This window comes from Dendrobates tinctorius, unplaced genomic scaffold (genome assembly GCF_039654945.1).
Source record: "Dendrobates tinctorius isolate UK_male_01 unplaced genomic scaffold, ASM3965494v1 ptg000342l, whole genome shotgun sequence".
NCBI lineage: Eukaryota > Metazoa > Chordata > Amphibia > Anura > Dendrobatidae > Dendrobates > Dendrobates tinctorius.
The window spans coordinates 4,966,072-4,989,402 of NW_027362008.1; the positions used below are offsets into that span (position 1 = coordinate 4,966,072).

The following is a 23,331-nucleotide window of genomic DNA, read 5'->3' on the forward strand; positions in this document are numbered from 1 at the left end:
ATGATTTGCCCTTGCGACGACAACTCAACATTTGCTGCTGGTGGTGTGCTAACCGGTGGACTTACAGTGGGGGAAACAATGTTGCGTTGCTGACTACCTTCTTTGGGAGCAGTAGCACATGTGGTACGTGAGTTTTGATAGTCCATCCATGCTTGCAAGTGCATGGTGGTTAAATGTCTTAGCATGCAACTGGTATTCAAATTTCTCAGATTTTTCCCTCGGCTAAAGGTCTTTGCGCACTTCTTACAGATTACCTTTGCCTGATCATTAGGATTTTGTTCTAAAATGTGCCACACTGCACTCTTCCTACTAGGGAAGACAGTTTGAGGCCTTGCACGCTGTGCTTTTTTGACCGTCTGGCCAAGCTGTCCTGCAATTTTTTGGGTTTTTGTAACCCATTTTTGGACTGCTCCAGGCCTGCCAGATAACAACTGTTGCGATGTCGATGCCCGCTGCGGATGCTCCTCCTCCTCTTCTGAGCTATTGGAAGCAGCACCCTCTTCCCCCAATGGATGCCAATCTGGGTCAACAACTGGGTCATCCATCACCTCCTCTTCAATGTCATGTGCACCTTCCTGTGTGTCACCGTGTATGGTGGTATAGTATGCGAAAGGGGGCAACTGAGTTTCACCAGGGTCAGATTCTGGCTTAGTACACTGCGGGGACAATGTAGTGCTCTGAGTGAATGTACCAGCAGATAAATCTAGCAGTGGCTGTGCATCAGTGCACTCCATGTCAGATTCATCTTGGCCTGGGTAATTCACGATTTGACTTGATAACCCAGGCATGGTATGTGAAAACAGCTCCATGGAGTAATCTGTAGTGTGGCCTACCGCATCCTTCAATTTTGGTAGGGGTGAAGGACACAAGGAAAGGTGTGGTTCATCACCATGAGCCTCCAATGACGACTCAGTGCTTTTATTTTTTAAAACTTCAGAAGTGGAGGTGATAGAGCTGGAGGCTGAGTCAGCAATATAAGCCAAAACTTGTTCTTGAAGCTCCGGCTTTAGAAGCGGTTTACCTACTCCCAGAAAAGGGAGCCTTCGAGGCCTTGTGGAGCCAGACGATGATGCAGCCTCAACACCTCCAGTATTAGGTGCTATTTTGCTTTTGCTACTACCAGCAGATCCACCACCAACACCATCATTACCAGCTGCCAACCCCCGCCCACTTCCACCACACTTCCTCATTTTTTTGAAAAATTTACCCAAATTTACACCAACTCTCTGGTACTGTAAAACAAGGTACAAGGTGTATATAGTACTGGGGAGAATTGGAATGTCTCTACACTTCAGGAGACTGTGGGATTCAGTCAGGCCCTGTTTAACACCGCAATATGACAGGCAAATTCTCTATGCTGTTAGAAGGGTGTATAGAGGACTGTGTAGAATTGGAATGTCTCTACACTTCAGGAGACTGTGGGATTCAGTCAGGCCCTGTTTATTTAGCACCGCAATATGACAGGCAGATTCTCTATGCTGTTAGAAGGGTGTATAGAGGACTGTGTAGAATTGGAATGTCTCTACACTTCACAACACTGTGGGATTCAGTCAGGCCCTGTTTATTTAACACCGCAATGTGACCAGCAGAGATTGCCTAGTGTATGACAAACTACAAGGTGTATATAGAATTGGGCAGAACTGGAATCTTCCTACAGTGTAGGTCTGTAAGAACGGAACAACTCCTCAACTTATCCTTACAGAGTCACACAGTAGCTTCACTGTGGCTGTGATTACAGCCGTTACATGGCACTGAGAGAGGAGCATGCATGTACACCGCTGTTCAGTGTATGTAAAATTGCCAAGCTCTGTGTTTTAGTATACGGACTGACACACACTGTCTCTCTATAGTTTTGAATGTAATGAAACAGCAAATATACTAAACTGTTTGAAAACCAGACAAAACTATAAGGTGGAAGTCTGTAAGAACGGAACAACGCCTCGACTTATCCTTACAGAGTCACACACAGATAACTTCACTGTGGCCGTGATAACAGCCGCTACACGGTACTGAGAGAGGAGCATACACCGCTGTACGGTGGGCACACAGCAATGCAGCTACCAGGTAGCCTTAAAAGGCAGCCTAATAACCAACAGAGCTGATGTACCAAAATATAGCCTTCCCTTGCACTGCACAGTGACTGGTGTGCTGTACAGGCAAAATCGCTAGCAGCAGAATCAGTTTTTGGTATCTTCTTCCCTGCCTAACACTCTCCCTGCAGAATCAACAGCAGCTCTCCCTATTCTGAGATCAGCATGAGTAACATGGCAGTCGGCGTCCCCGCCCTTTTATACCCCCTGTGACGCCCCACAAAGCAAGCCAATCACTTGCATGCCCTTCTCCAAGATGGTGGTGACCGCTGCCTATGTCATCACGTTGCCCACAGTGTCCATTCTTCCTGCTTGACTGCAAAAAGGGCGCTCAAGCATCTTTTGAAACGCGACTTTGGCGCCAAAGTCACCAACCTCGTGGCCAACCTCACGCTAAGGTCGGGTTTCGTTTCATGAAACCCGACTTTGGCGAAAGTCGGCGACTTTTCAATTTTTTCGACCCGTTTCGCTCAACTCTAGTCATAAGAAACGACCATCCCCTGTGATGCCAACTCTTGGTACCTTTCGGCTAGTGGACCCGATAACCTTTCTCCATACCTGCTCTTAGCTCACCTCCTTGTCTCTTCTGACCAGCCTCGGCCCTAAAGTCCATTCACCAGTTGATAGATCCTAACTCTCCCATCTGCAAGAACCCCATCAGTAAAGGATGTGGCCTGGGTTCGGGCCTTGGTGGTTCCAAGAAATTGGCCCAATTCACCTTACACCAGCACGTGCCTCATAACATCACCCATGCCCTGACCACTGCAGTTACTAGGAAGGTCAACTTAACTGATGTGGGCAAGTGTTTGTAGCCAAGGTCACTAGATTTCCTGGAAGGCACACTAAATGAACCTTGTGGAGGCCAAGATGGTTAGACCCTGGTAAGGCAGATTTGCTACTGACACCAAGGATTGCCGGCCCTAGTTCCATCAGTTTCCTCAACCAGTTCCTGCACCTCCTCCTCCGCCATCTCGAAATTCTCATCTTGGGGCATGCTGTCCATATCATCCAAAAGCTGGAAGCACTGCCTCGATGAAGCAGCAACAGGCTCTGCAGAAACTAATTTGTTTGGCTGACAAACAGCACACCACTGCACATTTATGCTCTGAAAACCTACACAGATTTGCATGAACTATTAACTAGGTACCTACCCGCACGCAACCTTCGATCATCTCAAGATCTCCTTCTCTACTCCCCCCTTATCTCTTCTTCCCACAACCGCATACAAGACTTCTCCCATGCTTCCCCCATACTCTGGAACTCTCTGCCGCAACACATCAGACTCTCACCATCAACAGAAAACTTCAAGAAAAACCTGAAGACCCACCTGTTCCGACAAGCCTACAGCCTGCAATGATCCTCGGTCTACTGAACCACCGCATGACCTGCTCTACCCTCTCCTACTGTATCCTCATCCATCCCTGTATACTGTGAGCCCTTGCGGGCAGGGTCCCCTCTCCTTATGTACTTGTGTGTCCCTTGTCTTACACATGTTTATTATACTTGTCTATATTTCCCCTTTTCACATGTAAAGCGCCATGGAGTAAATGGCACTATATAAATGCATAATAATAATAACTATTTGTGAAGGTATGCTGCATGTGTACCTATTTCCATAAGTTGCCTACAGCTGCTGCTGATCTGCCAGTGCTGCAGCATACCTTGCAAATGCCAGCTCACCAACTGGTGTGCGATGTGACCATGTGCTGGAATTGTTATGCTTGCACCCAGACAGGTTGGCGTGAGTGTAATAGAGTGCAGGAGCTGCATATGTCACCATGGAAGAGACCGACCAACAGTTAAAGGGGAGTTTTATTTACAGGGATTAACGCTGGCAAAATAACAGTGCAAGTATTGGTAATAGGAAAACATCAAATCAAAAAGGCATAAACAGAATTAAACAGTATTATACAGAGTTTTCTTATGAAGGAACTTATCAGTCTGAAGGGGTCTTGATTGAAGAGTCGGACTTCTCCAATGTTGGCACCGGATCACCAGCGGCGCTTGTCATCTGAAGTCTCGCTGTACTCTGTGGTCTTCACAATCCTCCGCTGGGGTCTCAAGGGTTACTTAAGGAGGCAGATGGGGTACTGGACAAATGGTGTCCCCTCTGCTCTGAGTCTTTTGTCTAAGCACAACAGCCTCTCCCAGGGGAAACAACACTCCGTCCCTTGTTAGATCTCTCAGCAGGAATCTGGGGCTCTGCACCAGCACCGCAGGGACCAGGGCTATGCACATGGGCTACGGTCCCTGCTCGAATCACTGTCTCTGCACGAGCCGCTGCCTCCGCAATAGCTACGGTCTCTGCACGGCTGCTGTCTCTGCACTGGGCACAGTCTCTACAGGGGACAGGACACACCATCTGTCACTGCAGACTCCAGCTTCACGGAGTCACAGGCTACGGTCTCTGCACTGGCCTCAGTCTCTATACGAGCCACAGTCTCAATACTGGCCTCCGCCTCTGCGCGGGTCTCAGTCTTTCCACAGAGATCAGGACGCACCTTTGCTGTCACTGCAGTACCCAGCCTCACGTACTCACGGTCTACAGTCTCTGTCCACGATACCCCAGTCTTTGCCCTGTGAACGGGAGCTCTGTCTCTCTCCCGGTCTGTGTCAGCATCCTCTCCTGACTGCTGCCCAGGCTGCTCTGAGGTCTGTGCATGTGCTTTTCCCGCTCTCTGCCCAGCTTCCCTCCTGTGCAGCACCACTTCCTGCTCCCCACTGCTACTGACTGGACCATGATGCAATCGGTCCAGGTCCAAAAGTCTTCCCCCTGGCAACCCTGCTGTGCAGCTATATAGTTCCGGGCATAGAGCAGAGGCGGTAAACCCTTTCTCATCCTTCTCATGCTTCACCCCCTTACATTCCCCCTCTCTTAAATCTCTCCATTCCACAGGCGAGGGGTCTTCATGCTCTTTGCTTTTTTGAGGGGAGAGTAAGTCTCGCGTCTTCTCCTGCCTTTCTTCTTCCACATACTGCCAAACTAAATGGTCTAGGAGTTGCTCATTGGTCAGGTTGAGATATTCTTCCTCTACTTCATCGGCAGCCATAGAAGAAAATTCCCCAGACGAATTTTGTGTTGTCACATTAAATTTTCCAATGGCAGACATTTCGCCCTTCCCTTTATCATCGGCAGGAACCGTAGGAACTTCTTGCCTGGGCTCCTCAGTTTGGGGACTTAGCCCTGGCAATTCTTCTCCATAGCTCCCCCCTCTTTGACAGGAGCACTCTTGTCAAAGCTAGAACCGGATGGATTAAGATCATGCAAGCTGGAACCTTCACCATCTGCGCCGGGCTCTGCAGGCGTCACTTCCCAGGGCTTCTCAGTTACAGTCCCTGTCTCACTCAGCTGTTCCATCTCCTCTGTCCAGCCAGGATCTTGTGAGCTGAGCTGAGCACATTCTCCATGTCCTCTCTTTTTGTAACTTGTCCCTTGCGTAGTCCACCTTTCTAGCATTATATTTGGCAGCTTGGCGACTATGGGTTTCACCCCACGTGCATTGTCCAGGTAACTGAGGCCAGGTTTATGTGTGTCTGTCTTGACCAGCTGGAGTTCGAACATAAGGTCGATGAGTTCCTGGCATTTTGAAGCGTCTTTGCTGGATATTTTAGGAAAATCCTGTAATTGTTTGAGCAGCGTATCTTTTATAGCTTCTGGACTGCCAAAACCTTTCTGTGGTCTGTCCCATGCAGTCATGAGACCGGCCGCTGTATCATTGATGTAAACGAATCTGAGTCTTGATTCACTCTGATCGTGGCCCCAGCCACCTGATCAGCATGTCCAGCTCTTCAGCAGCAGTAATGCCAAGGTTGCTAGTTGAGGTTTTAAATGCACACTTCCACCCTCTGTAGTTTTCGGGTTGGTCATCGAACCTTGTGAGACCGATGTTGGTGAGTTCTCGGCGAATCATGTACCTCGCAAAGTTAGACATGTCTGTTCTTTCTTGACAATAAAAAAAGAAGACAGCGCCCCAGACCGTGGTGAAGAAATAAGTCTTACATTTATTCTGCCTCCTGTGGTGACGTTTCAGTCAAGAGACCTTTTTCAAGCAAGGTCTCTTGACTGAAACATTGCCACAGGAGGCAGAATAAATGTAAGACTTATTTCTTCACCACAGTCTGGGACGCTGTCTTCTTTTTTTACTGTCATGGAATTTTTCCAGGTTGGATTCCCTGGTATTTGACGTGCGCCTCAGAAAGTTTGTCTATAAGATTTTGACATTTGAGAGGTGCAGTTTAACCCTTTTGTTCTAATAATGTCTGTTCTTTCTGACTTTGGGAGCACACTTGCTGGTTGAGTAGTGCTGATCACTTCGGTTTTAGTTTCTTGGTTCAGAAACATGGGAAGTTAAAGAGCAGCATATGCATTTAACCCAGCAACCGGTTTGGTGTATGCAGTCTCTGACTTGCCGTCATGTTGGGTTGCATGTAGACATTGGCATATGGAGTTTGCTGAGGTGCAGTGTTTGGCTGCGTGTTGGAGCGTGAATGCGATTCACAGGTTTGGACATTGATTGTGCATTGGACTGATCTTGAAAGCTGGGAGCTGTAAGGTGGATCAGTGACTTGGTGCCTTAGAGAAGTGCTGGAACTGGCAAGAACGTTATTGGTGGTCAGGGGTTCATTGTTTTAACTTAGTACATAGTCTCTTGTGCGCTTAAGGAGGTCTTCTGTATCGATCTCACACAAGCTGATACTGTCCCCTTGACTCCTACTTAGAGCTTGTTCAAAGACCTTTAACCTTGCCATGGCTGTCGCATGTTTAAATTCCTTCTCTTGGACTTCTATTTCCACGTTCTTACGTGCAGCCTCGGCTTCTGCCCTTGCTGTCAACATATCCATGTCTGCCTTCTTGCGAGAAGACTCGGCTTCTGCCCTTGCTGTCAACATATCCTTGTCTGCCTTCTTGAATGCAGATTCAGCTCCCATGTCTGCTTTCTTTTGGGTGAAGATGGCTTGCACTTTCATAGTTTCCACTTCAGAACGTGCTCTTATAAGCTGTTCACTGAGGGTAGAGAATTTTGATGCACTTGATCTGGATGAGTGCTCAGAGTACTTAGAGGGTGTCATGGTCACGTGTGTCTGGACGCAGATGTTTCCGCAAGGCGAACCCATGTGACACACGTGACCCTGAATACACCGCCTCCAGTGGGGCGCATTTAAATAATAAAACGTGCAGGTGGATACGCCGCCTCCACCTGGCGAATTTAGGTATTACACGTTATACAATAAATCAAATAATAAAGGGGGAACCTGGGTAACTTTAACAATGGTGGGCCCTGCGATAGGGAATGTGGGACGTGGAGACCTCCTAAGCTCCCCTGAGCCAGTGTCCCTGCACTTCTTACATTCCCTAAACAGGCTCCGCACCTGTCGCCGCACGCGTACCTTAACGCCCTTGCTCACCCTGACCCTAAACCCTCACTAGGGAATGGGTCGGTGCGGAGACTAATCCCACCACTGCACTAATAACACACATGAGGAAAGAGACAATACAGGGGAAACACCACTTAGCTTTGCTCTGTTGCGTGCGCTCCTAGCAACAGAGCCCACCACCTGCGTGCGTCTTCTCCTCCACCCGGATCCATCACCATAACAGGATCCTTCACCTTAGTGCAGCCTTGGAGCAGAGACCACCACCAGTTGCAGCTGCTTAGCACCAGAGTCCCAAGGATGAGTTCAGCTTCTGCCACGAAGTCAAGCATGCTTGAGTCCAGCTCAGCGGCCAAGTCCCACATGGTGAGTGCCACTCTCCATAGTAGCCACTCCACCAGACCATGCAGACACTTCCCGCTGACACCATCACTGCGACCCCACCACGCCATGCCAGCCCTTCGTCCAGACACCATAGCTGAAACACGTCCCCCCTGGCTAAGCTGCGCAGGACTCCTCACCAGCTCCATCCTTCCTCCAGGCTCTCCAACCCAGAGTGAAAACAAACTCACAATCAATATCACAAGCAGTTATTGCACACCCCTAGCACACCTTTATAGGGTGTCACACCTGATTCATAATTAAGTGCACAAACCTAACCTAAGGTGCAATACCACAACCACCACCGGGGACAGTCAAAACACCTTTGAACTTTCCAAAGTAAAAAAAGTTCACCCAGTGCAATTTAAAACTGTCAGATCATGACAGAGGGCCTAGATTTGCGAGGTAACACCGAAGGCTGCATGAGATCCCATTTCTTTTACTGGCAGTTGTAAATCAGTCAGAGAATTAAGAGATCCTTCCTGTATTTCCCATTGTACACAGGAATGCCAAGGGTGGGCACTGTTCTGCTCCTAGCTGCAGAGGAGCTCACATACAATGCTGTTGTTTACAGGCAGTGTCTGCAGACTCTATGAAGCTGCTGTGTCTTCACAATTAACTTCATAGCTGTTCCTTTCTCTGGAGTGTAAGCTGTACACTGTTCTCAGTGGCAGGCCACTCTTTCCACTATGCTGACTCTTCAAGGCAGTATGAGTCTCTAAATCCTTAGCCATCAATCCCCTAGATAACTGTATGATTGATATTTTCACATGCAATGCATCCTCAGATAGTGCCATCTCGGTCACACTGACTTGTAATAAGAGTCCAGGAGAAACAGAGTTGATTTTCTCTGAAATCTTGTATTAAGCACAATGCAGCAGGTGGAAAGAGTAATCCCAAAACGAGGAGTACAAATGTACATTCAAAATGGCTACAGCAAACTGATGAGAAAGATGGGAGGAGTGTTATGAAAGGGAAACTGAGGAGAAAAAAAGACAACAAGCTAAGTCTCAGAAAACCAGAGAAGTTGGTAGCTATGTAGATTGCAGATCCCTGATCTTAACTGCACAACTAGCAGCAGTCGTGGAGCGTTCCTACGCTGGTCCTACACGCCTCGTCACAACCGGAGAACTACATAAGCCTAAAGCGGGAAAAGAGGAAAACTAACTGCCCCAGGGCAGACCCCAAAGGAAAGACAGCCCCCCACACGTATTGACGGTGAAACGAGATGAAAATACAAACAAAGGCAGGAAAATAGGCTGATGGGGCCCGGCTAACTAAAAAGGACAGAAAAGGAAAGACACTGTCTGCAATCTGCCAAAAAAAACCTACAAAAATATTGTCCAACACTTCTGATAGCAAAATTAACCCTGAAGTCACTAGACTTCTAAACCTATATCAGCACTCTGAAATACTCTGAGACAGAGCAAAAAAGAGGCCAATCTAATAAGGGACAAAAAGCAGATTAGCAAATACTGATTAATAGGAGTGGAATTTCAGCATAGCCCCAGCAGGGGCAGGCTGATTACACAAAAAATTGAATTGACCAACAAGCGCAAGTGTGAACATTAGCTAAAAACAAACATAACTTGAGAAGACTGGAAGAGAGCTGAAGTCCAGGACCTGAGAAGCAGACTGAATCACCAGCACCCGGATAAGGCGTCGGCTGTCTTATATCCAGTCTGATACTCCAGAGACCCAATCGTTATCTTCCTCATCAGGTGGCAGATCACTACCACTTAGACCAACCGCACTACCTCCTGTCACCACCAGAGGGAGAATGGAAGGGGAACTCAACTGGTGGAGCAGAAAATGAGTTCATGACAGTACCCCCCCTTGAGGAGGGGTCACGAACCTTCATCCATGCCACCAGGCCGATCAGGATGGGCCCGGTGAAAAGCACGAACCAATTTATTGGCATGAATATCAGAGGAAGAGACCCAAGAATTATCCTCCTGGCCATAACCCTTCCATTTGACCAAATACTGGAGTCTCCGTCTAACCAAGTGAGAATCCAATATTTTCTCTACCTCAGGGCAAAAATGAGACCCAATCATCTTGATCAGCAGATATAAAACATCTTAAATTGGACTCCAGGGTCTGGTTTGTTCTCTCAGTCTGCCCATTGGTCTGGGGATGAAACGCAGCGGAGAAGGATAACTGAATTTCCAGATTGGAACAAAAGGCTTTCCAGAATCTGGAAACAAACTGGACCCCTCTATTGGACACAATGTTCTCAGGAATCCCGTGTAACCGAGCCACCTGTTGTAAAAACAAGGGTACCAACTCAGCGGAAGATGGCAATTTTGGGAGTGGTACAAGATGGACCATCTTCGAAAATCTATCACAAATCACCCAGATAACAGTCATTCTTTGAGAGACAGGAAGATCAGAAGTAAAATCCATTGAGATATGGGTCCATGGCCTCTTGGGCACCGGCAGGGGCATCAGCAACCCACTAGAACGAGAACGGGGTTTAGACCGAGAACAAGTCCCACAGGACTGTACAAAATTCCTGACATCACGAGATAAGGCAGGCCACCAAAACGACCGACTCGCCAAATCTCTGGTACCAAAAATACCCGGATGACCAGCCAATGCAGCGCAATGGACTTCAGACATCACTCTCTTTCTCCACTGGTCAAGAACATACAATCTTCCCATAGGGCAACACTCAGGTTTATCCTCCTGAAATTCCTCCAGGGTGCGTCTCAAATCGGGCGAAATGGCAGAAAGAACTACCCCCTCACCTAGGATAGTAGTAGGCTTGGTCACATTAAGAGAATCAGCAAAGAAACTCCTAGAAAGGGCGTCTGCCTTAACATTCTTAGTGCCCGGAAGAAAAGAGACCACAAAATTAAAACACGTGAAAAACAAGGCCCAACTAGCCTGTCTAGGATTCAAGCGTTTGGCTGACTCCAGATAAATCAGATTCTTGTGATCGGTGAGGACCACAAATTGATGTCTAGCTCCTTCCAACCAATGTCTCCACTCCTCAAATGCCCATTTCATGGCCAAAATTCCCGATTCCGCACGTCATAGTTGCGTTCAGATGGGGAAAACTTTCGAGAAAAGAAGGCACAGGGATTCATCTTAGAAGTCACAGGGTCTTTTTGGGACAACACAGCTCCTGCACCAATCTCAGAAGCATCTACCTCCACTTGAAATGGAAGTGAGACATCAGGTTGCCGTAAAACTGGAGCTGAAGTAAATCTCCGCTTAAGCTCCTGAAATGCTGAGACAGCCTCAGGAGACCAATTCAGCACATCAGCTCCCTTCTTGGTCAGATCAGTCAGTGGTTTGACAATACTAGAATAATTACCTATAAATTTACGATAGAAATTAGAAAAACCCAAAAACTTCTGGAGAGCCTTCAAAGAAGTAGGCTGAACCCAATCATAAATGGCCTGTACCTTGGCCGGGTCCATTTCAATAGTCGATGGAGACAAGATAAATCCCAAAAATGAAATCCTCTGTACACCAAAGAGGCACTTCGATCCCTTAACAAACAGGGAATTCTCCCTCAAAATCCGGAACACAGTCCGGACGTGTTCCACATGAGAATCCCAATCACTAGAAAAGATCAAAATATCATCCAGATAGATAATCAAAAACTTATCCACAAAGTCTCGGAAAATTTCATTCATAAAGGATTGGAAGACAGAAGGGGCATTAGTGAGCCCAAAAGGCATCACCAGGTACTCAAAATGTCCCTCCGGAGTATTAAACGCTGTCTTCCATTCATCCCCGTGCTTGACGCGAATAAGATTATACTCCCCCCTGAGGTCAAGCTTAGTAAACCAGCAGGCACTCTTAACTCTGGAGAAAAAAATCAGACATCAGTGGTAACAGGTACTGATATTTAACCGTCATCTTGTTAAGGGAACGATAATCAATACACGGTCTTAATGAACCATCTTTCTTGGCCACAAAAAAAACCCAGCACCTAAAGGTGACGAGGATGGTCTAATATGACCCTTCTCCAACGACTCCTTGATATAAGATCGCATAGCATCATGTTCGGGTACAGATAAATTTAAAAGCCGACCCTTGGGAAATTTACACCCAGGCATCAACTCAATTGCACAGTCATAACTCCTATGAGGGGGCAAAGGCGCAGACTTACTCTCACTAAATACATCAGAGAAATCAGCCAGATAATCAGGAATATCATGAGACTGAGGAGAGGTGGAGAACACAGGAGCATTCCTAAGAACACACTGACAACCCCAACTCACCACAGACACAGATTTCCAATCCAAAACTGGGTTATGAGTTTGCAACCAGGGGAACCCAAGAACAATAGTATCATGCAAATTATGCAGCACCAAAAATTTACAATTTTCTTGGTGTTCTGGGGCAACTCGCATTATCACCTGGGTCCAAAACTGAGGTTTATTCTCCGCCAAAGGAGTGGCATCAATACCCCTCAAAGGAATGGGCGTCTGCAGAGGCGTCATGGACAAACCACAACATTTAGCAAAGCCCAAATCCATCAGATTCAGAGCTGCTCCTGAATCCACAAAAGCCTTAGTGGAAAATGTGGACTAGGAGCAGATCAGAGTAATTGCCAAAAGGAACTTAGGTTGTATACTGCCCACAGCAAATGTGTGTGCAAAACTTTTCTCTAGTTTAGGGCAGACAGAAATAGTATGAGAGACGTCTCCACAGAAAAAACACAGCTTATTACGCCTTCTAAACTCCCGACGTTGTGCCCTAGACAAAACCCCATCACATTGCATAGGTTCAGACATTTGTTCAAAAGGTGGCAGCGCCTCCCGTGTAGTTTTACGTTCACGTAAACGCCGATCAACTTGAATGGCTAATGACATAGAGCCATCCAGACCAGAGGGAACAGGAAATCCCACCATAACATCTTTTACGGTCTCTGACAAACCTTTCCAAAAGAGAGCGGCCAATGCATTCCATGTAGTAAGGATCGCCCACTTTCAGAATTTTTGACAGTACAACTCTGCAGGATCCTGACCCTGGTTTAATGCCAACAAGGTTCTCTCAGCTTGATCAACGGCATTAGGTTCATCATACAACAACCCCAAGGCCTGAAAAAATGCATCCACATTAGTCAGAATAGGATTTTCAGGTGTCAGAGAAAAAGCCCAATCTTGGGGATTGCCGCGCAGCAAGGAGATGACAATTTTAACCTGCTGCACAGAGCTCCCCGATGAGTTAGGCTTCAAAGCAAGAAATAATTTACAATTATTCTTAAAATTCAGAAATTTAGACCGATCCCCAGAAAACACATCAGGAGTAGGGATCTTGGGTTCAGCAGCATGTGACTGAATAAGGTAGGTGGAAATTTCCTGTACTTCAGCAGCAAGCTGCTCCACACGATCAAACAGTTGCTTAATTTCCATTAGGAAAAAAATCCTCCTACGGCCCCAGAGAAAAAGAGGAAAAAATACATAATAAAAAAAAAAATTCTGACACTTTTTTTTTCTTTCTCTAACAATTCCTTCCTGCTTTTGAGTACCCTAGAATCTGCAGTATGGCTGGTGATTCTGTTATGAAAGGGAAACCAAGGAGGAAAAATAAACAACAAGCTAAGTCTCAGAAAACCAGAGAAGTTGGTAACTATGCAGATTGCAGATCCCTGATCTTAACCGCACAACTAGCAGCAGTCGTGGAGCGTTCCTACGTTGGTCCTAGAGGCCTCGTCATAACTGGAGAACTACATAAGCCTAAAGCAGGAAAAGAGGAAAACTAACTGCCCCAGAGCAGACCCCAAAGGAAAGACAGCCCCCCACATGTATGGGTGGTGAAACGAGATGAAAATACAAACAAAGGCAGGAAAATAGGCTGAGCAAACGATGGGGCCCGGCTAACTAAAAAGGACAGAAAAGGAAAGAAACTGTCTGCAATCTGCCAAAAAAACCAACAAAAATATTGTCCTACACTTCTGATAGATAGCAAAATTAACCCTGAAGTTACTAGACTTCTAAACCTATATCAGCACTCTGAAATACTCTGAGACAGAGCAAAAAAGAGGCCAATCTAATAAGGGACAAAAAGCAGATTGGCAAATACTGATTAATAGGAGTGGAATTTCAGCATAGCCCCAGCAGGGGCATGCTGATTACACAAAAAAACTGAATTGACCAACAAGCGCAAGTGTGAACAATAGCAAAAAACAAACTTAACTTGAGAAGACTGGAAGAGAGCTGAAGTCCAGGACCTGAGAAGCAGACTGAATCACCAGCACCCGGATAGGGCGTCGGTTGTCTTATATCCAGTCTGATACTCCAGAGATCCAATCGTTATCTTCCTCATCAGGTGGCAGATCACTACCACTTAAACCAACCGCACTACCGCCTATCACCACCAGAGGGAGAACGGAAGGGGAACTCTCAACTGGTGGAGCAGAAAATGAGTTCATGACAGAGGAGCAAAGCTAACATCAACTACAGGAGAGAAGAAGGCAGGGCCGGACTGGGACTAAAATTCAGCCCTGGCATCTGAAGTTACACAGGCCCACTAGTCACATGGTGACTATATAATATCTTTGTACACTTGTAGTTTACAAGAAGTGAGAGGAGATTAACACGACTATATAACACTAGATTATGGCCCGATGCTATCGCATCGGGAGGATGCGATAGCATCACACCTCTTGCCATGTTAACCCTCAACACACACACTCCTCAACACACTCCTCTCACCTTTCACCATCTCCACTCACTCTTTCACTCCACATACGACCCCTTCTCTCACTCCGTCTCTCATACTCACGTCGTCATCGCCGCTGCTCCACGATCCCCGACATCTTCTTCCGCCGGCGCCATCCTGGATCCAGACGTTGTCCACGCCGGCGACATGTTCTTGCGGCGACGCCATCTTGAGTATCGTGAAATCCCGCGATAGTCAAGATAGCGTCGCCGGAAGAACATGTCGCCGGCGTGGACGACGTCGGGATCCAAAATGGTTTTCGCCGACGCCATTTTGGATCCCGACGTCGTCCTCGCCGGCGACATGTTCTTGCGGCGACGCCATCTTGACTATCGCGGGATTTCGCCGATCCAAAATGGCGTCGCCGCAAGAACATGTCGCCGGCGTGGACGACATCGGGATCCAAAATGGCGTCGGCGTAATCTCGCGAGATTTCGCCGACGCCATCTTTTTGGATCCCGAGTCGTCCATGCCAGAGACATGTTCTTGCGGCGACGCCATCTTGAATCTCGCGGGATTTCACGAAATCCAAGATGGCGTCGCCGCAAGAACATGTCGGCGGCCTGGAGAACGTCTGGAACCAGGATCGCGGCGGCGGAGGAAGATGTCGGGGCAGCGACGATGACGGTGTGAGTATGAGAAACGGAGTGAGAGAAAGGAACGTATGTGGAGTGGACGTGAGTGGAGGTGAAAGGTGAGAGGAGTGTGTGTTGAGGCGGTGTGGTGTGCTGAGGGTTAACATGTGCGTGTGTGTGGTGACATCACCGGTTACAACTGGACGGAAGTTGTTACAACCGGAAGCTGCTTAGGGCATTTATTATTATAGATGATGAGGAAGAAGCCGTCTGTTGTTGGCGGTGATGGCGTGTAGAGGCTTCTTCAGCCAATGTAATAGATTTAGAGTTAGGGGATTCGTGTGTGAGACGACGGCGTTTATAAGCCTTAATCTTGTCAAGTCGATGCTGTTTTTCCTCAGGAGTCTCATTAGCACGGCGTTGTTTTTGTCGTAGTGCTAAAGCTGCTTTCCTTTCACTGGCATTGGCATACTGTGCATCAGTATTGAATGGTGGTATTGATAGGGCAGAAACAGATTACTGATTAGTTATGTCAGTGAACGGCATATGGGATGAAGTGTAGCAGTAAATTGTTCCACATGCTGATGTGGAAGCATCCTGTTGTGAGTCTAATAATAATGATGAGGAAGAGGCCGTCTGTTGTCGGCGGTGACGGCGTGCAGAGGCTTCTTCAGCCAATCTTATGGATTTAGAGTTAGGGGATTCGTGTGTGAGGCGACGGCGTTTATAAGCCTTAATCTTCTCAAGGCGATGGTGTTTTTCCTCAGGAGTCTCATTAGCACGGCGTTGTTTTTGTCATAGTGCTAAAGCTGCTTTCCTTTCACTGGCATTGGCATACTTTTTGTTATGACTCATGTTGGCACAGGTAAAGGAGTGGCTACACACGGCTCCTCTCCGTACACCTCGTACACACACGGCTCCTCTCCGTACACCTCGTACACACACGGCTCCTCTCCGTACACCTCGTACACACACGGCTCCGCTCCGTACACCTCGTACACCCACGGCTCCGCTCCGTACACCTCGTACACGCGCGGCTCCTCTCCGTACACCTCGTACACACGCGGCTCCTCTCTGTACACCTCATACACACACGGCTCCTCTCCGTACACCTCGTACACACACGGCTCCTCTCCGTACACTTCGTACATGCGCGGCTCCTCTCCGTACACCTCATACACACGGCTCCGCTCCGTACACCTCGTACACACAGCTCCTCTCCGTACACCTCGTACACACACGGCTCCGCTCCGTACACCTCGTACACACGGCTCCTCTCCGTACACCTCGTACACACACGGCTCCTCTCCGTACACCTCGTACACACACGGCTCCGCTCCGTACACCTCGTACACACGGCTCCTCTCCGTACACCTCATACACACGGCTCCGCTCCGTACACCTCGTACACACAGCTCCTCTCCGTACACCTCGTACACACACGGCTCCGCTCCGTACACCTCGTACACACGGCTCCTCTCCGTACACCTCGTACACACACGGCTCCTCTCCGTACACCTCGTACACACACGGCTCCTCTCCGTACACCTCGTACACACACGGCTCCGCTCCGTACACCTCGTACACACGGCTCCTCTCCATACACCTCGTACACCCACGGCTCCGCTCCATACACCTCGTACACACACGGCTCCTCTCCGTACACCTCGTACACACACGGCTCCGCTCCGTACACCTCATACACACACGGCTCCGCTCCGTACACCTCGTACACACGCGGCTCCTCTCCGTACACCTTGTACACGCGCGGCTCCTCTCCGTACACCTCGTACATACACGGCTCCGCTCCGTACACCTCGTACACACGCGGCTCCGCTCCGTACACCTCGTACACACACACGGCTCCGCTCCGTACACCTCGTACACACACGGCTCCGCTCCGTACACCTTGTACGCACACGGCTCCGCTCCGTGCACCTTGTACACACACGGCTCCGCTCCGTACACCTTGTACACACACTGCTCCCCTCCGTACACCTCGTACACACACGGCTCCGCTCCGTACACCTCGTACACACACAGCTCTGCTACATCCACACTGTAAATCCTGACCCCACACATACTTACCTCAACCAGCACCATGACAACAGCAAAGCAGAGTCTTGCAGACGGTAGAGGCAAGGCTGAGCGCACAGGACCTGTGATGAGGTCACAGGAGGGGTGGAGTCAGGGGGTGACATGATCGGGGGGTCTGGACAAAGGCTCCTGATCATGTGACCCCCCTGACTCCTCCCCTCCTGTGACCTCATCACAGGTCCTGCGAACAGAGCGAGCAGGCAAGCGAGTGCGACGCTGTGAGTGGCTACGGGGGCCTCATGCTAAGGCGAGGATGGGGTGCGTGGGGGGGGCGTGGCGACTTATCTCCCTGCAGTGAGGGAGGAACTTGAAACTATCACCGCCGTGCCCGCAGAGGGCCGGCGGCAGGAGCAACAGTGGCCGCAGCCGCTGGCTGCCGCCCGTGGCCCACGTGACAGCGGCCCAGCGGGAAAACGCCCGGTTAGTTATATTGCCAATCCGGGCCTGGAAGAAGGGACACACTTCGAAGGTCAGTGCTTCTGCCTAGCAACAACAGAATACAATGAATAACATAGAAAATACATAACAAGCTGTTCCCATTCATGGGACACAACAGGGATACTTATCAGTAGAGATGAGCGAATAGCTTTGGATAAGTGTGAACACGTCCATGGATAGCCTGCTTATTGAGCTCTCCATGTATGTGTTGTGACTGTCACACAGCCTTGACATACAGCTTGCTATTGGGAGTGTTATTCGGAAAGCGATATTGCTCTTTGGATAAGGACTTATCCGAAGTTATGCGCTCATCCCTACTTAGCACATAAGGCCTCTTTCACACTTCAGTTTTTTGCATCAGTCAAAATCCGCCAAAAGGACGGATAGCGGATCCGTTTTAGTACTGATGACAACGGATGGCACCTGTCCGTTTTTTTAACGGATCCGACAAATGAAGAATTTTAAAGGAATCGCAGCCTGGAAAAGGAGAGAGAGAGAGAGAGAGAATTTTTTTTTGTCCAGCACCCAGAAAGAATTTCGGGTTAAATGGGTGTGTGGAGGATCCGCCAGAGAAAGAAACGTTGCAAGCTCCGTTTTGAAATCTTTGAGGATGGTGACGGACAGCAACTTTTGGCGGATCCGCAAAAAAAACAGATGCAACGGACGGCAATCCGTCACAATCCGCCATTAATGGAAGTCAATGGGGAAAAAAACGGATCCTCAAAAGAAAATCGAGGATCCGTTTTTTTCACAACCTGGCGGATTGTGACTGATTGTAAAAAACTGAAGTGTGAAAGAGGCCTAATTTAGATCTGGACTCATTGCTGCCATTCAGAACCCTCCAGAACTTTGTTTCTCTCCATTTCTGGATGCTTCTTGAAGTATGTTCGGGGTCATTGTCCTGCTGCTTTCTGACCCTGGGCACTATACTGCAATGCAAAATCCTATGGTGATTTTCAGATTTCATGATGCTTTGCACAGAGTCAAGGGACCCAGTGCAACATTTAGAAAAACATCCTCAAAATATTGGAACCTCAACCATATTTGCCTGTAGGTATAGTGTTCTTTTCTTTTGTAGGTCTCATTTCATTTTTCATAAACAGTAGTATGATGTGCTTTACCAAAAAGCTCTATCAGGTCTTATCTATCCGTGAGAAACTTTCCCAGATAGAATTTGGCTTACTCACATACATTTTGGCAAATTGCAGTCTAGCTATTATATGTCTGTGTCAGCAGTGGAGTCTTCCTGGGTCTCCTGGCATAGCATTTCATTTATTTCAAATGTTGATGGATAGTTTGTGCTGACACTGATTCACTCTGAGGCTGCAGGACAGCTAAAATTTCTTTGGAACTTGATTGGAGCTTATTCACCACCTAGACTATCCTGCTTTGAAACATTTCATACATTTTTATCTTCCGTCCATGTCCAAGGAGATTAGCTACAGTGCCATGGGTTGTGAACATCATGATTTTATTGCAAACTGTAGACAAAGGAACATGAAGGTCTCTGGAGATGGACTTGTAACCTTGAGATTGTGGATATTGTTCAACAATCTTGGTTCTCGAGTCCTCAGACAGTTCTCATCTCCTCTTTCTGTTCTCCATGCTCAGTGTGGCAAATGCGGACACACAATGCAAAGATAGTCAACTTCTCCCCTTTTTATTTGGTTCCAGGTGTGATTTTCATATTGCCCACACCTGTTTCTTGCCACAGGTGAGTGTGAACGAGCATCATATGCTTGAAATAGTTTTTTACCCACAATTTTGGAAAAGTGCCAACAATTTTATTAGGCCCATTTTGAGGGTTTTGTGTGAACTGTGCAATTGTTGTAAGTTTATGGGAGAAGTACTTCATTTTCTGGAGCAATTTCAAGGGTGCAAACACTTTCAGCCATGACTGTATGTCCGCCAAAGATCAAGTCTTAAGACTGTTTAGTCGAGAGACGTGTCAACATCTATTATCACTTTGCTATGATGATTTTTGAATGGATTTTCCATAAATCCGGAAACTTACAAAACTACCTGTGTTTCTTTTTCTTTGAACATATCACTATATTGGTCACTGAGATTTTTTAATGAACTTTCCGAAATGTAGTTTGCACATTTTGAGCTGTTCTTATTCTCACTGGAACAGGTGAAAAAAATCAATTGAGGTGGAAAATTTACATCTTTCAATCGCTCGATAACTTTGCACATTGAGATATTCTCCGTCCTAAGATAAAAGTGCACCGTGCCTTTCAGGTTTATTAACCTTTTGGACTAATGACAGTGGTGGAGTTGAACAATAAAATCAAGCATCAAAAATACAAATTGTCTAATAAGTCTTCACGCAGGGTATATATAATATATACATAATTCAGTACAGAGTACATACATCAGATCCTACAGCATAAGATGGGAGAGACGACGTGTGCTGTCATATAGGCTCTAAGAATGGAGATAAGATTAATTCTCAGCCATTGTCTCGCACTCTGATATTTTACCTTAGAATATCAGAATTCACCTTGAAATAATCTGTGAAAACATAAGATATATTTTATTTCTGTAAGATTTTGTTTTATCGACCGTCTTCACATTCGAGTTAGTGCGCGGACATTAAACCATAAACCGCACTGATGTTGAGAACACAATAGAGCGTGGTCTAGGTGGAGTAAATTCTCTTGATTCGTAAAGTTTCCGGGCTTTGGCAGATGTGGTAGAGCTGAAGACAAACCACAAAGGAGGAAGAAAAGAGCTGCACATTGCTCGCCAGTCTCCTCATCACTGAGCTGGTTTCCTCTCACTCTGATGAACCGAGTAATGAACCGAACACAATTCTGAGACTCTGGGACCATAACTGCTGACCGAGCCCAGCTCATCATGTCCCGCATGTGGCCTTGTCTGCTGAGCCTCATCGGTTTGGTCCTTTCTGGATTAGGAGATGACAGTGGAACTGGAGGAGCAGGTAGGGATCTTCTCAGGTTTTCACGGTGGTCTTATGTCACGTTCTTCAGCTTTGGGCTTCTCGTATGCTGTAGATCAGCATTCCCCAAGTCCGGTCCTCAAGAGCCACCAACAGGTCATGTTTTCAGGATTTCCCTTAAAATTGCACAGGTGAGATCCTCTCACCTGCCCAGGCAATAATTGCACCACCTGGGCGATACTAAGGAAATCCTTAAAACCTGATCTGATGGTGGCTCTTGAGGACTGGCGTTGGGGAGCACTGCTGTAGATCCTCCACACAGACACTACACTATGTCATTTGCACTTCAGTATTCTTCATTTATTCTTTTAAGCCAAAGCCAAGAGTGAATCCTAAATACAGGTGGGATCAAGTAAAACATTTCCACTACATTTCTTTCCTGAATGTTCTCCGGATTCTGGAATGGACAAGTAGATGATAAATGCCGACCCTGCACTGAAGTGGAATGAGGCCGTCCTGTGAGATAATGCTGCCCCCTGAGCAGGACCTGACTAGGGTCTTCTCCCCACACACCACACTCATACATAGAAGTATGTGGCTGGCGCCAGAAACACGTCTTGCACCAAATTGCCGAAGGAAAATAAAGATCCAAAATAAAACATAACTTTTAATTATTAAGACAAAAATCACAGAAATTAAAAAAAAACCTCAACACTACATTAGGTCGGTCAATCATTAGTTCAGTAAAGTGCTTGTGTGTCGCAGTAGTGGCCACCTGACAGTAAGGTGCAGTGTGACGATTGCTACAGTCATACATACAATAATGTAAGGCTGTTAATAATGTAATTTGGCTCCTATAGCACCTACATTCAGTTGTGCTCGCTGTATCGGAGGAGCAGGCGCTTTATCAATGGCTCTGCCAATATCGCCTTGGTTTATTGGATCAGAATGCAAAGCATGCAGCTTATCTGCTGACACATACTGCACCTTACCCTGTGAGGTGCCTATAAGCCAACACTGTCCAAAGCTAGTGCGTGCTGCTAAAAGATAGCCACCATTAGCCTCCCCGACGTGTTCCACCTTGCGATGTCATCAGGGGAAAGAGGTTATAGTGAGCTAGCTGTGCATCAATCAAACATTATAAAAACTTGGTTCTGACATCATCCAGGATTAGCCAATCCAAATGATCATGACAAATCCCTTCATTATCCAGACTGAGGCCGCATTTGGTGGCCAATGATTGCACACTAACTTACCTTACGGTCATGATACATATCACTTGGTAGGTCCCTTTTAAAGAATGCAGTGCCTCCCTTGTGATTAAGTAATAATCACATAATCTCCCAGTCATATCAAAGATACCCATACCGCTTTGGCTCAGATTGTTTTGCGTTTTGCACTCACTATGCAAGAAGCATGTTCAAGCGCAGTTACAGTTTGCTCCACAACATTTAGACAAGATGGTGAAATACTGGGAGAATATAGTGTGGTCAGATGAGAGCAAAATTGAACTCTTTGGATACCACAATACACACCATGTTTGGAGGTCAAAAGGCAAAGTATATCATCTCCAAAACACAACATCAACATCAGGGCAGGTTTTCTGTTTCTGAATGTCATTAGAACTTTTTTATTTTGTAGATAATGAGGAATTGAAAGTCTCTTAGAAAGTTGCAGAACTTTTCCCAACTTGATGATTAAGCTTTTTGTAAGTGTAAAGAAAAAATCTTCCCATAATTGAGCTGAGATAAGAGAAGTGGACACTGGCACACTCTTCTGCATTGTTACTGTAATTGTGCTATAAATATGTGGGAGAGACTCTCCATCATTTCCCTTATATGTCTCCACATCACGTGTCCCAGCATGAGGGTAGAGTATCCAGAGCAGGACTAGTCCGAGGGAAGCAGCGTCCTACCCATCACAAATACCCAGCATGAGAGTAGAGGATCCAAAGCACGACTAGTCTGAAGGAACAGGTGTCCTACCCGTAACAAATTCCCAGCATGAGGTTAGAGAAGCCAAGGCAGGACTAGTTGTGGATAAGTCTCTCACTACCCATCACATGTCATGTCAGCTCCTCTATCTTCATGAAATGAGATGGGTAGGGTGCGGCTTGCACTGGACTAGTCCTGCCTCAGCCGCTCTAACCTCATGAGGTGATGAGATGGGTAGGGGGCCTCTTGCTCTAGACTTGCCCTGTCTTGAATTCTCTAACCTCATAGTATGACGAGTCAGGGGTAAGAGACCCCTTATCCATCACATGTCTCCCCATGAGGTTAGAGGAGCCAACTCAGGACTATTTCGGGAGAAGCAGTATTCTATTCCTCACACTACGAGGTTAGAGCAGCCGAGTCAGGACTAGTGTAAAGGTACTAGAGTGGGGTTCGTGGGATGCAGTGAAAAACCGGAGGCAGAGAAGGGGTTAACAGAATTTACTTATACAGGTTATGTAGACGTACAAGATGTACTCCGCACAGGGAGTTAAGATACAAAATGAAGTATCGCAGGAGCACTGAGGCAACAGTATTTGAACAAAAACACAATATTTGGGGGAAAAAGGTGTACGAAGGAGGTGACTTATTGCTCGAAGTTCTTGTTGGGTAGAGGCTGGAATATCTCGTCGTAAATCGTGGACAATGTCTCTGGCTCTGTTACGGAGGAATGAAATGCACTGTCTCCCGACCGTGCCGATGACTCACTTGGTTTGAGTACAATGGAATGCAGGAACAGTCTCTTTCCTTGAATCCCCTGGGATGGTGCAGAACACGAACAACAGGCAGGCCCACAGACT

General features: G+C 47.1%; 1 protein-coding gene across 1 annotated transcript in view; it reads left to right on the forward strand.

Annotated features, from left to right (window-relative positions):
* The first annotated feature begins 20,360 nt into the window (after positions 1 to 20,360).
* The window catches only part of LOC141074884 (receptor-type tyrosine-protein phosphatase T-like), a 336,227-nt gene continuing 333,256 nt past the window's right edge, over positions 20,361 to 23,331 (forward strand). The window contains exon 1 of the mRNA XM_073562192.1: positions 20,361 to 20,582. Coding sequence (XP_073418293.1) covers positions 20,498 to 20,582 — 85 coding nt within the window. The 5' untranslated portion in view covers positions 20,361 to 20,497. The remainder of the gene's footprint in view (positions 20,583 to 23,331) is intronic.